Below are 13,977 nucleotides of genomic sequence, written 5' to 3' on the forward strand. Positions count from 1 at the left end.
GTTATAAGCAACTGAAATCATGGTATTATATAGGAAAGTGTTAGGCAATCAACTCCACAAGAATATTTTTCTTAAAATTATATGCCAGACACTGTGGCAAATACCCTATTGCAACCATGGGCAGCTCCCAAAGAATGAATACCACATCACCAAGCAGATTCCTATCAGGCTTATGTACTTCCATCCATTTGCTGTCTAAATGCATCATCAGGCTGCCATTTTTAGTGACTTTCTTTTACAAGAGCAATGCTTTGGGAGTCCAAATAGATTGATTATAACTGCTTGGGAGGCCCCAGACTAATGACTTCCACTATTATATCCAACACTGTCGGAAAGGGGGGAAAAGACAAGTTAAAAAAACTACCTTTATTTTTTTTTCCTTCTTCAGTTACATAATTTTAAACAGGGATTTCATTATTCTGACATTCAGAAAATGTTGACTTCATTAGTTTAGAAGGGAAAAAGCATACAAACGCAAAACATTGTTGGCTTAACCTGAACATACCTGCTTTAATTATTATTGACCAGTGTGTGTTGCCAGAAGGAAATATTCCTCGGCATTAAAACGGAGCACTTAAAAATATTGCTAAAAAGCAAAATGTCTGGATACTGGTCTTTGCAGCAAATAAACAGATTTTATATTTTTTTATATTTAAGTCCATAATTGGATTAATATACACATCTTGTGTGTAAGGAGTTCAAATCATATAAACACTGTACAGGCCAAACACCCCTTGAGAATTAAACTAAACTGTAGGATAAGAAATACAATACTGCATGTATTTACAAATATTATGGAGTGACAAATTTGGTCAAATACTGCAAAGACAGACAGGTTTTCACATTAGAATGGTCAAGTCAACCTACTTCTTCAGCTCAAATCAAAATAAAGAACATTATGTAACTGTCCATGAGTTTAAGACAATCAGTAATACAAACAGGTTGAGTGGAAACTGTTGACCCAGTTATACAGTATACACTTTTGTAGGCCAAGTTCAGGTTTTTAAAACAAAAATTTAACAAGATCATTAACAGCAACAGTGACAATGACCAGATTACACATTTTTGTGTTCATGTGAGCACATCATTCATCAAAACAATGCACTGCAGTTTTGGCAGTTAAGAAAAAATAAATTATAAAATACAACTAAAATCCCTGTAAATGCAATAATGAATTCAAAGGTGTGCACTTATCTATTTTAATACACATTTTGAATGTTACCACAAAACAGATTAAAAAATAAATAAGTATGCCAGAAGGCATATGCTGACAGAAAAAAAAATTACAAGTTAGCTCTTGGAGGCTTTTTAAAAAATTGTGAGAATTAATCTGAGTTTTGGTCAACAAGTCTGTCTAGCCACTTCCGTCCTTTTATTCCATCTCTCCAAGTACTTGCAGCTAAATATGACAAAAGCACACCTCTGTCATTATGGCTTTAAATGAAGCAGACTTGAAAAAATGGAATGGGCTGCCTTTTCTACAGAACAGCTGGTTTATAGATATTGCAGGCACTTCAAAGGACTGTGGGGGAAAGTACCTGATCCATCCTTTCCCTAATATCTTACATCAGTTGCAATATTACACAGAAAGTTAAGAAGGTTCCAGAAAACTACAGTGAAGTTTTAGGTACTACAGTCTAGTACACAGAGAAGGCAGTATAAGTTCAACCCATTTCCATTGCCCTTTTTTTTTTTTTTTATTAAATCAATGAGTAAAATAATTTACCAACAAGATCTAACAGTTACATGGCACATCCAAATTTTCAGTTTAAGGAGGATGTTGCCATTCAGCAGTAGCCTTCATGGGAATTGTAGGCTTTAATTCCCATTCCACTTTAAGCAGATTCACATTTATTTGCTCTTAGTGTATTTTATAACTCTTAAATATCTTCTCTCTTTTGAAGGTATTTCATCTTCCTGTCTAATGTAACCAGAAGCACAACTTACATTATACAAACATTTGTATTTTTGTACAAGCATTGTTGCCATTTCTACTATACTGCAACTCCATTAGAGGCACAACAAAAGCACATTTTCAAACCCAGAGTCTACTGATGATATCTTTTTGTTCATTAGCAACTACAGCATAGACCATTGCCATCAGCAGAATCCATCTAGCTTTTTCCTCAGTATCTCCAGGTAGTGACTGTATCATATCATGGAGAGGATTTAATGCTAGCTAATACAATACAATTTGGGACTGCAGTACCATCAGTAATACTGAACAATCAATGCAGATGTCACAGACAATCAGAAATCTTAAGGTAAGACTTTTTATTATTTTTAAATGCTTGGGCAACTATATTTTTCTTCTTCATTATCCACTTGAAAAGACTGCTTTCAACATGCTGTTATAGAACTCATCAAAAACCAGATTTATGACATATCTGATCTTCAGCTAAGACACTGCTAATTGCTTTCTAGGACAGAAGAAATGCTTCTGAAGTTTAGTTTTGCTGAAGATAGAGCAGTGTTCATTTGTACCATTCCACTGGTCCATTTACTGATGGTCAAAGAAGCACTCATGTTTCATAAAACTTTAAAGCTTCCAGAAGAGATGGATGAAAAACAAAATACAAATGAAGGACAACCAAACCAAAGCACGGAGGCATGACATTTTTGTTTAAGATGGAGTCTTTGAAAATAATTTGTGGTCATTACAGAAATGATTTTTTTGTTTTAATCACAAGACAGCAGATGAACAAGAAAGTAATTCCCCATGTTCTGCCTGCTTCCAGAGTCATTTGTGGCGTTGAATAGTTTTCCTTTTCCTTCGCTTGAAAAAACAACAGCACCTGCAAGTGTGATAGGAAATACGACATTTAACAAAAAAATGAAAGCACAAAAATAAATCATATCTAATGCTATACTTGTTTAATTTAAAATATGCAGTTAAAACGCCATAAAGTTATAAACCACTGCAAGGTACATACTAACCTCCATTGAGGGTGACTGATACATTACTGAAGCCAAAATTACAGCAGAATTATTTCTAACTCTTTTCACCCTTTCTTTGGAGACCGTCAAGTAAGTTACATAATAGACGAGAGAGTTACTAATAAAAGTGACTATTATAGTTTCAGGCCAAGACAGAACAGTCGTATTAGTTTCAGAGTTATAATAAAGCATTATGTATTGAGGATGAAAGGTGTATTATGGAAATGGAATTGTTTTGATCTCCTGTGTATTACTTTTCATTAAGTGCTAGTATGACAAACAGAAATGTAAATGTATTTTAAATATTTATATACTGAACCACTACACTAATATTCACTAATATTGCTGTTGCTGCCCAACATAATTTTAAAGGCGCCCTTTAAGCACTTAGAGCTTGGAAAAGGACTTTTTTTTTTTTTTAATGTCTCAAAACAATGTTTAACAATAATTTTAAAATTCACGTTCTGATTCAGTGCTGTGAAGAAATATCATAAATGAAGGGGACAGGGGTATGAGAAGAGCAAACAAATACAGATGAACAAAAAAAGTGATGGAAAATAAAAAGCTAAAAAAGGAGAGACCGAAGACGCAGAAGAAAGAAAAACAGAAGAAAGGAGATAAGTGTTTTTAAAAATCAAAGACTAAACAAGAGAAAAAATACTGGGAGAAGACAACAAAAAAGAGGACCGAAGGAACAGACAGACGGAAGAAACTACACTTGTGGCATTTCCTTGCTATGTTAACATAGGCCTTGGCTACACTTGCACGTTATACTGCAATAAAGCCTTTAAGGGCTTGTCTTCACTACCCGCCTGGATCGGCGGGTAGAAATCGATCTCTCAGGGATCGAATTATCGCGTCTTGTTGGGACGCGACAATCGATCCCCGAATCGACGCGCGTACTCCACCAGCCCAGGTAGGAGTAAGCGCCATTGACGGGGGAGCCGCGGCGGTTGATTTGCCGCCGTCCTCACAGCGGGGTAAGTCGGATCGGATACGTCGAATTCAGCTACGCTATTCGTGTAGCTGAATTTGCGTATCTTAAATCGATCCCCCCCCTCCCCCCAGTGTAGACCTAGCCTAAGAGCGCTCTACCTTACTCCCTGTCCACACTGGCAAGTCACGTAGAGCGCTCTGACTCCCTGGCTGGAGCGCTCCTGGTACTCCACCTCCCCAAGAGGATTAACAGCTGTTGCGTACTGGGTGAGACGCTTCAGTGCCAGTGTAAACGAGAAGTAACGTTACAATGCTCTAATTGAGCTCCAGAAACGTCCCATAATCCCCTGAACTGAAGTGGCCTCTCTTGTGTTTGTTGTGAACTCGGGACGCGGAAGTGCCCTTTCAAAGCTCCGTTTCGGAGTGCCGGCTGCTTATCTGGTCTGAGAAAAAAACGAACAGCTAATGTTTGCTTTGAGTGAGTGAGAGAGAGGCGGGAGGGCTCTGTTTCGGAGTGCCGGCTGCTCCGAGAAAAAAACTAAACAGCTAATGTTTGCTTTGAGTGAGTGAGAGAGAGGCGGGGGAGGGAGGAGGGTCTGAACTTACAAGACAGCGTGCTGACACACTCTCAGCACCCCAAAACACACTCTCTCTCCCCCCACACTCCCTGTCACACTCCACCCCACCCCCACCCCCGTTTGAAAAGCACGTTGCAGCCACTTGAATGCTGGGATAGCTGCCCATAATGCACCGCTCCCAATTCAGCTGCAAGTGCTGCAAATGCGGCCACGCCAATGCACTTTAAGCTCTCAGTGTGGACAGACTAGAGCGCTTTCCCTAGTGCGCTCTCCGAAGGCTGGTTTAACTTAAAGCGCTCTACAGCTGCAAGTGTAGCCAAGCCCATAAAGGAATTTAGCCCTCTTTCTAAAACCCCAAGATAAAAGCTGCTTTGACTTCCTGGAGATCTGCTCTAAGGTTAAAATGAACAACGAAGAAAATATCCACACTATCTTTTTTATTTATTATAATTTCAGAAGTGAACGGGCAAACTTTATTTTAGAATATAAGATAGCTTGCCCAGGACAGGTTTGATGATTTGTTGGTAGTGCTCTGTACTACTGTGCTGCACACTAAGTAAGGATTGCTATCCATAGTGTCTCCTTCTCGAGGTGAGAAGTGCTGTGGAAGTGACATATTCTACAGCTACTGCACTTAAGAGGATTGGTGTGCTTTCAGTATCTCAGCAGTCCTTCAGCTCATCAAGCATCAGCATTAGTTATGTTCCAAAAGGAATCCTGTCTGCTTGGTTGAGATGTGGATTTTGAAAGGGAGAAAAAATAAGGGTCATTAGTGTTCCAAGAGAGATGAGGAATCCATCCATAGTGAGAGAAGAGTGGGAGAGTCACTTTCTCAAAATATTATCCAAGGGCACTCTGTAGCTCAATTACGAACAGAACTAGGGGACAGACTCAACCAAAGCTGGTCAGAGTTACATGACTTTCAGTAGAAAAAAACATTAGTTATTGATAATGAGGAAACCCACAGTTAGAAGACCAAGAAGAATCTATATAGATTAAAGAATTCTTTTCAAGATATAGGTACCAGCAATATAATGTTATGTACATAGTCCTTATGAAAAAATAGAACATGGCAGATCTTGAAGAATAACAAATAAATGCACCTAAAATCTGTTCATAAATCCTTAGATTTTTTGGTCATCCATGTACGAATGGCCAAGCTATGACCACTACAGTTTGTGCTTAGGTTCTGAACCTGAAAGCACATCTGCAGAAATTGGTTCACTGCCAATTCCTCATTCACTGAATCCCTTTGCAAGCTTTCATTCACCATTCACTACTAGCTATCACGCCTTTGGAGGCATGGCACAATCACTCATCAATGCACTGTTTGACAAAACACGTGGAATAATACCAAGACATTTAATCTTAGGGTTCTGGTGATATGCCACTTGGGCTCCTGCCTCAGTTTATGTTTCCAGCTCTCAGAAGGATTTAGCCTTGTATTATAGGTTCACTTAGGGCTTATCTACACAAACATTTAGTTTGTGGCAAACTGGGGCGTGAATCTACCCCAGACTAGCCTGCCATGGCCTAACGGTCCATGTGGACCATGCTGAAGCACATTAACAGTTTGTTAATGTGCTCTGATCTAGGGACGTTGGTTCTGTATGCGTCCTTCCCTATCAGGTTTCAGTCTTTCCTTAGTTGTGATCTATACGTTATGCATGTACTGCTTCACTAGTTCCTGCTCCTGACTATTGTTTGCTCCTTCCATGCCAACTACATGTGGACTTTGCACAACTGCCAATGCAACTGGCACTGGGCATGCAGAAAAATTCCATCCTTAACCAATCCAGACAGTGTCTCCCATCAACTCCATGAACCTCATGAGCTTTGAAGTATTACCATTAAAAAGATCTCTTCTAATGGATATTGATCTTAATTGTGATAAATGTGATCTAACAGGGTATCCCAATTAAGAGGATTTCACTATATAATGCTGAAGTCAAAAAGCTATTGGTAAGGGGAAATAAATCCTTGAATCTTAATATGTATTAATAATGTTTTTTGTTGGAGGAACATAAATATACATTCCAAATCATTAAACTGCCTTGGAAGCTCCGATACTACTAATATACATGAACATCTAAAGTGTTGGAACTCTCCAAGCCTCTAATTTTAACAAATGTCATTTAAATATATCTAAATTTATGTAAGAAAATGTAGACATCTATTTTAAAATCTCCCAACATAAAAGCTCTTATGGCAAGATTTAACATAGAGTTAAATTTATACCTTAATATACACCTTAACAGACCTAAACCCACCTTCACTCAATGACACTCCACCAAGAAGTAGATCACGTTAGAACGGGCAACCTATATACCACAAGAGAACCTACTTCAATACAGGAAAAAACCCACTGACTGTACACCCCTAGTTGTCACCTATCACTCCATACTGGAAAGTATACAGGTTATCACTAAATAGTTACAACCCATATTTTATGGGGACCAAATCCTGAAAGAAATCTTTCCAGAAATCTCTCTTCTGGCCTTCAAGGCTCCCTGCATCCTCCAGCTCCTCAGCAGAAGCAAGTTCCTCACAGACCAGTACACCAACTCAAAGCAACACCAGCCTCTCCCATAACACCAGATGCAAAGCAAAACCTGCAGACATATCTTCACTGATATGATGGTCAATACCACAACACACCTTTCAAGATCCATGGGTCCTACACACAAGCCTATCACAACATGTGGTGTACTTCATCCAGTGCACCAAATACCTCAACAACTACATGGATTGAAAACAGACAGTCACTACACTCTCAAAAGAACTAACACAGAAAATAATAAATGACAAAAAAAAATTCATATCACCCGTAGTTGAACACTTTTCAAGTCCTCTGTCTTCACCCTCAATGGAAACTTGCACAAACACAGCAAAAGATAACTCTGCTAGACACCAAAAATCATGGATTGAATAAAGACACTGGATTTATGGCTCACTACAAAATCTATAACCCACTAACCCTTCTTTGTCCTACGACTGTAGAGCTGTTATGCACACACTTTACCTTGAATGGATTCTTGCAAAATGTGTTAACTCATCTCTTCCACCCTTAAATTTAGCTGTGACATTCCAAGTACCTCTCCCAGACCTGAAGAGCTCTGTGTAAGCTCGAAAGCTTGTCTCTTTCATCAACAGAAGTTAGTCTAATAAAAGATATTAACTCACCCACCTTTTGTCTCTAAATTTATACAGACAGTTTATAACTCCTTGAAGAATACAATTTGTAACAAAAATCCTGCAGTGTTTAAATATGCTGTCACTAGAGGGCCTCACTATCAAACATACTATTGAATTGCTATAAAACAATTTTAATAGTGCACAAATTCTCTGTGCATTTAAGTGTTTGAAACACACAGCTACCACAACTTTAAGTATGCACACAAATATCTAAGGATGTTAAAAGTTACTATTATACTTAATAGGAAGGAAGGAATCCACAATCTGCAAGACATGTTCTCATGTTCTAACAAATATTTTATGCATTTAAAAATGTTTTCTATATGACAAAAGTTGATCATGTTTTCTAAACTTTTTGCTTGTGGGTGTAATAACTTTCATCTGTTGCATAAACAGTGATTATCCTATCTAAGGCTAGGTCTACACTACGGGGGGGGGGGGGGGGGATGTCAACCTAAGATACGCAACTTCAGCTACGTGAATAGTGTAGCTGAAGTTGCGTATTTTAGGTCAACTTACCTGGCTGTGAGGACGGCGGCGAGTCGACCGCTGCCGCGCCGCCGTCGACTCCGCTTCCACCTCTTGCCGCGGTGGATTTCCGGAGTCGACGGCAGAGCGATCAGGGATCGATTTTATCACGTCTTCACTAGACGCGATAAGTCGATCCCCAATAGATCGATTGCTACCTGCTGATCCAGCGGGTAGTGAAGAGGTGCCCTAAGGGAAAGCAACAGTTTAGGTTGTGAATCTAAAGAGGATTAACTATTACTGATTAACTCTGTGTGCGGACGTTCTTATTCCAGAATAAGAGTGCTTAATTCCAAATTAGCGTAATCCATTTTGGAATAAGAGGGTGTCCACAGATGGAGTTAACTATTCCTAATTAAACAGGATTAACTATTCCCTGCATAGACAAGCCTTTATTCTTTCCCCCTTTGTTTACTGCCACTACTTCATCTTCTCTGACCTCAGAGTTCCACCTCACTTTAGTCTAGTGTATCCGAAGTGTTTATAGTCAAGAAATTTATCTACTTTATTGCTACGATAATGTCACTGCGCTTCTCAAGTCTCTCATTGCTCAGTCTCCTTCCACTTCTCTCTCATGCCTATCTCCACCTTTAAAGTTTTTTGTTATTTTGCTCTTGCCTCTCACATAACCTTCACTCAGTTAATTCTACATTCTTTCTTGTTGCTTTTATCGCCTCCCTCCAAATCATGTTCTCGCTCATGCTGCTCCCTATACCTTGGACAACCTCCTACCTCCAGTGTACCAAGCAGCTTCACTCTCCTTCAATTTGCCTCTAAGATGCTGAAATATTAAGCTTTCTCCTTTGGCTCTGACGCTACCACACTAGCCTCCACTTAGGTACTTCCCCACATACCACTCCTATTCTTATCCAGGATTTGATTATATTTTAATGAAGCCATCATAACAAATGATTTTCCCTGGTCTCCGTTTTTTAACATCACTCCAATTTCATTCATGTTTGATATTTGTATGCATTTTATCTGTTATTTAATATTCATATTACAATCATTCCCACTGACCCCATCAGGACTGGCACTTCACTGTGCTAGGCTCTGCACATACAAAGACCCTGTCTTGGAGGGCTTACAATTTCCAAAAATTAGTGGAACTGATCAACAACCGGAAGTTCCATTCCAGGGGAAAAAACGGTTACTAATCTTTTGTAACTGTTGTTCTTCAAAATGTGTTGCTCATGTCTATTACATTGTAGGTGTGTGTGCTCGCCACATGCACTGGTGCCGGAAGTTTTCCTCTCAGTGGTATCTGTAGGGGACCGGCTCTGGCGTCCTCTGGAGTGGCGTGTGTATGCACCGCTATAAGGGGCGCTGCTGGCTCCCCCATTCCTTCTTGCTGGAACTCTGACAGAGGGGAAGGAGGGTGGGTCATGGAATGGACATGAGCAACACATCTCGTAGAACAACAGTTACAAAATGTTAGTAACCTTTTTTTCTTCAAGTGATTGCTCATGACCATTCCATTGTAGGTGACTTCCAAGCAGTACATATGGAGGCGGGTACAAGTTCATGGACGTGTCTATTGCAACACAGCTCTACCAAAACCGGTGTCATCTCTGGCTTGCTCGGTGATGGCGTAATGTGTCGTGTACGTGTACACCGAAGACCATGACACGGTCCTGAAGATGTCCTGGATAGGGACATGTGCTAGGAAAGCAGCCGAAAACACCTGTGTCCTTGTCGAATAAGCCTTCACTATCAGTGGAGGCACAGCCCCTATGATCTCGTAGCAAGTACAGATGCAAGTGATGATCCAGGTAGAAATCCTCTGAGAGGACACAGGAAGGCCCTTCATCCTGTCAGCTACCGAAATAAAGAGCTGAGTCTATCTCTGGAAGAGCTTGGTGCGCTCCAAGTAGAAAGCCAGTGCACGCCTGACATCTAGAGTATGCAGATGCCTCTCCTCGTTGGTCATATGAGGCTTTGGATAGAACACCGGGAGGAAAATATCCTGATTGACATGGAAGTGCGACACCACCTTTGGCAGGAAGGTCGGATGGGGCTGCAGCTGAACTTTGTCCGTATAGAACACCGCGTACGAGCGCTCTGAAGTAAGGGCTCTAATCTCGGAGACTCGTCTCGCTGAGGTAATAGCTACAAGGAATGCAACCTTCCGTGACAGGTGGGAAAGGGAACAAGAAGCCATAGGCTCAAAGGGCGGTCCTGTGAGCCTGGAGAGGACTAGGCTGAGGTCCCATTGGGGGACCAGGTCTCGGACTGGTGGAAAGAGTCTTTCACGGCCTTTCAGGAAGTCATCTCATGCAAGAAAACTGATCTATCCTGGATGCGAGGGTGGAAGGCTGATATGGCCACCAAGTGAACCTTGATCAAAGAGAAGGCAAGGCCCTAGTGCTTTAAGTGAAGCAGGTAATCCAGAATGGACTGCAGAGACAATTGGGTTGGTGAGATACTCTGCTCTGACACCCAGCAGGATAAAACGCTTTGCCAGATAAGTTGCTCTGCTCTCCAAGAGAACCTGCTGTACCTGACTAGAACAGATTTGTTCCTCCGGATTCAGCCACACAGCATCCAAGCTGTGAGGGGAGAGAGGTTCGGTTCGGGTGTAGGAGCGGACCATGATCCTGTGAGAGTAGGCCATGGGTCTGGGAAGTGTCCATGGGGCTGCTACAGCTGGGTTCATGAACATGCCGAACCAATGCTGGTGAGGTCATGATGGGGCAATCATAATGACCTGTGCTTTGTCCCTCTTGATTTTTAAGAGGACTTTGCTGATGAGTGGAACCGGTGGGAAAGCGTACATCTCCTGACCATGACGGGAGAAAGGCATCAGAAAGTGAGCCTTTGCTGAGGCCTTGCAGAGAGCAGAACTGATGACACTTTCTGTTCTGTCTGGTGGCGAACTGGTCCACTCAGGGAGCTCCCCACTTCTGGAAGAGTGAAGGGACCACTCATGGTGAGAGAAGAAGGACCTGCTGAGACAATCTGCCAGCGTGTTCCAGATGCCGGGGAGGTGCGAGGCTTACAGGTAGATTGTATGCTGAATGCAGAAGTCCCACAGACGGAGAGCCTCCTGGCACAGAGCCGACAAATGAGCTCCCCCTGCCTGTTGACATAGAACATGGAGGCTGTGTTGTCTGTCATCACCTGACCGGACAGTTGGGGAAGGAACACTCCGTAAGCCAGACTGATGGGTCTGAGCTCCCTGACATTTATATGTAATGCAAGCTCCTCTCGTGACCATAACCCCTGAGTCCACAGTGTACTGAGATCCACTTCCCAACCAAGATCGGACCATCTGAAATCAGACTGTGGGTCGCGGACTCGGGAACGGCACACCTTCCAACACCAGAATTGTGTCGGAGCACCGCTGCAGGGAGGTAAGTACCCATGGCGGGATCATGAGTAGCTTGTCCAGGTGACACCTGGCCGGTGAGTAGACCGACGCCAGCCACATATGGAGGGGACGCAGGCTGAGTCTCGCATGCCGGACAACGTACGTGCATGCTGCCATGTGCCCCCATAGTCTGAGACTGACCCAGGCAGTGGTGAGTGGATGGGCAGTGACGCTGGTAATCAGATCTGACATTACCTTGAACCTGGCCTCTGCAGGAATGGTCTGTCTTGGGTAAAGTCGAGTACTGCTCCGATAAACTATATCCTTTGGACTGGGACCAAGGTTGATTTTTGTTCATTTATCAACAGGCCTAGAGCTTGAGAAGTGGCTGGCAACGTCTCGATGCTGCACTGGACCTGGACCCTGGAGCACCCCTTGATGAGCCGGTTATCGACGTACAGGTAGATCTGGATACCCTGACATCTGACGTAGGCCACCACCACTGACATGCACTTCGTAAACACCCTTGTCGCCATTGCTAGGCCAAAAAGGAGCACTACAAATTGGTAGTGGGAGGTCCCAACTATGAAACTTAGGAATCGTCTGTGTCCGTGAAATATAGATATGTGAAAGTAAGTGTCTTTCATGTCGAGGGCAGAGTACCAGTCTCCCGGATCCAGGGAAGGAATGGAGGAGGCCAGGGAGACCATGTGGATCTTCAACTTCTTGAGATACTTGTTGAGGCTCCGCAGGTTGAGGATGAGGCATAGACTCCCCCCGCTTAGCCTTTAGGATAAAAACGTAGCAGGATTAAAATCCTTTCTCCCTCAAGTGCAGAGGGACTTCGTCCACGGCTCCCACCCGCAGAAGGCCCTGCATCTAGTGAGTGAGCAGATGCTCATGAGAAGGGTCCCTGAAGAGGGATGGGGAGAGAGGGCGGGAGGGGGCAATAGAAATAAACTAGAGGGGATCCCCCCTGCTGCTGTGCTGAGGACCCACTAATCCGATGTTATAGAGGCCCAGGCAGAGAGGAAGGAAGACAAGCGGCTGGAAAAAAGCAGGGGTGCTGAAAGGCCTCTGGCGTGGACGGCACCACCAGGTGCCAAGTACCTCTGCCGCTTCCCAGGGTGGCAGGCAGGTCTCAAAGGGGGCTTGACAGATCAACGAGTCTGGCCACCGTCTGGAGGGGAGGAGCTGCCCCATGCTGGTCTTTGCTTTCCTCCAGCCCTCTCCTTCCTTTTATGGGACACAGAAGAATGCCCTCTCCTGGCTTTTCTTTGCTTTTTAGCTGGTACCAGGGATTGGGATTGGTGCCGGTCAGAGGCTGGTGCCAGCGGTGCACTCTGTACCAATGCTGCAGTGTTTGGAGCGGAGTCCCATCTAGCCAGCTCTAAGGCTGGTGTGACGGCCGACTCCCTAAGGGAGCGCTCTAATTAGAATGTCCTGCTCCTTTCTGGTTCGCAGCTTGAAACTTTTACAAATGCGACACTCGTCACTCACGTGGGTCTCCCCCAAACACCTAGGACAGCGATAGGGATCACTGACTGCCATAGGTTTTCTGCAGCGGTCACAAGGCTTGAAGCCCATGGATCGGGGCATGCCCTGTCCCTAGGCTAAGTCCCATAGGGGACTAACTATTTCTAACTTATGCACTAAGGGAAATAATAAACTATACAAACTTTATAAGAACTACACATCTCCCCCGATATAACGCTGTCCTCGGGAGCCAAAAAATCTTACTGCGTTATAGGTGAAACCGCGTTATATCGAACTTGCTTTGATCCACCGGAGCGCGCAGCTCCGCCCCCCCAGAACGCTGCTTTACCGCGTTATATCCGAATTCGTGTTATATCAGGTCGCGTTATATCGGGGTAGAGGTGTATATATAAGAGATTCACAACTAGGCACAGTTGAGAAGGAAAGAATGCCGAGGCAAGGAGACGTTCCAGCACCGTCACTGGCGGTAAGAAGTAACTGAGGGAGGGGGAGCTGGCGGTGTCCCTTATACCAGCACATACACACGCCACTCCAGAGGGAGCCAGAGCTGGTCCTCTATGGATACCACTGAGGGAAAAACTTCCGGCGCCGGTGCATGTGGCAAGCACACACACCACAATGGAATGGAAATGAGCAATCACTCCAAGAAGTTTATATTTCAACATTTTAATTTGACCTGAATCAGAACAAAAGTTAAAATATTGAAATTTTCACAGAATAAGATGTTGCAAAAAAATCTGATTTCAAAATGTTGGAACATTTTGACCAACATGGAACACTGCCATTCGAGAATCAAAACACTCAGTTTGTGCTTAGTTTGACTTTGAACTGTATTTGCCTGAGCTGCTGCAGTGGTTCACACGAGTTGTAGTTTGGGGTCCTCATGTCGCCAATCTTCCCTATAAACCAGACTCCCTGGCCAGAATACATCTTCTCTGATGGTGTCATGGTGGTTCAACCGGAGGACAGACTGTGCTGCATCATGGGATATGTAAC

The 13,977-nt window shown here is 43.1% G+C and overlaps 1 protein-coding gene across 4 annotated transcripts in view; it reads right to left on the reverse strand.

Moving 5' to 3' along the window:
• Positions 1 to 366: 366 nt before the first annotated feature.
• CSNK1G3 (casein kinase 1 gamma 3) overlaps positions 367 to 13,977 on the reverse strand; it is a 138,913-nt gene continuing 125,302 nt past the window's right edge. For all 4 annotated transcript variants that reach the window (XM_024193382.1, XM_029911704.1, XM_029911705.1 and 1 more), the window contains one exon: positions 367 to 2,795. In XM_024193382.1, coding sequence (XP_024049150.1) covers positions 2,741 to 2,795 — 55 coding nt within the window. In that variant the 3' untranslated portion in view covers positions 367 to 2,740. The remainder of the gene's footprint in view (positions 2,796 to 13,977) is intronic.

Source organism: Terrapene carolina, unplaced genomic scaffold, assembly GCF_002925995.2.
Source record: "Terrapene carolina triunguis isolate 2854851 unplaced genomic scaffold, T_m_triunguis-2.0 Scaffold113, whole genome shotgun sequence".
NCBI lineage: Eukaryota > Metazoa > Chordata > Testudines > Emydidae > Terrapene > Terrapene triunguis.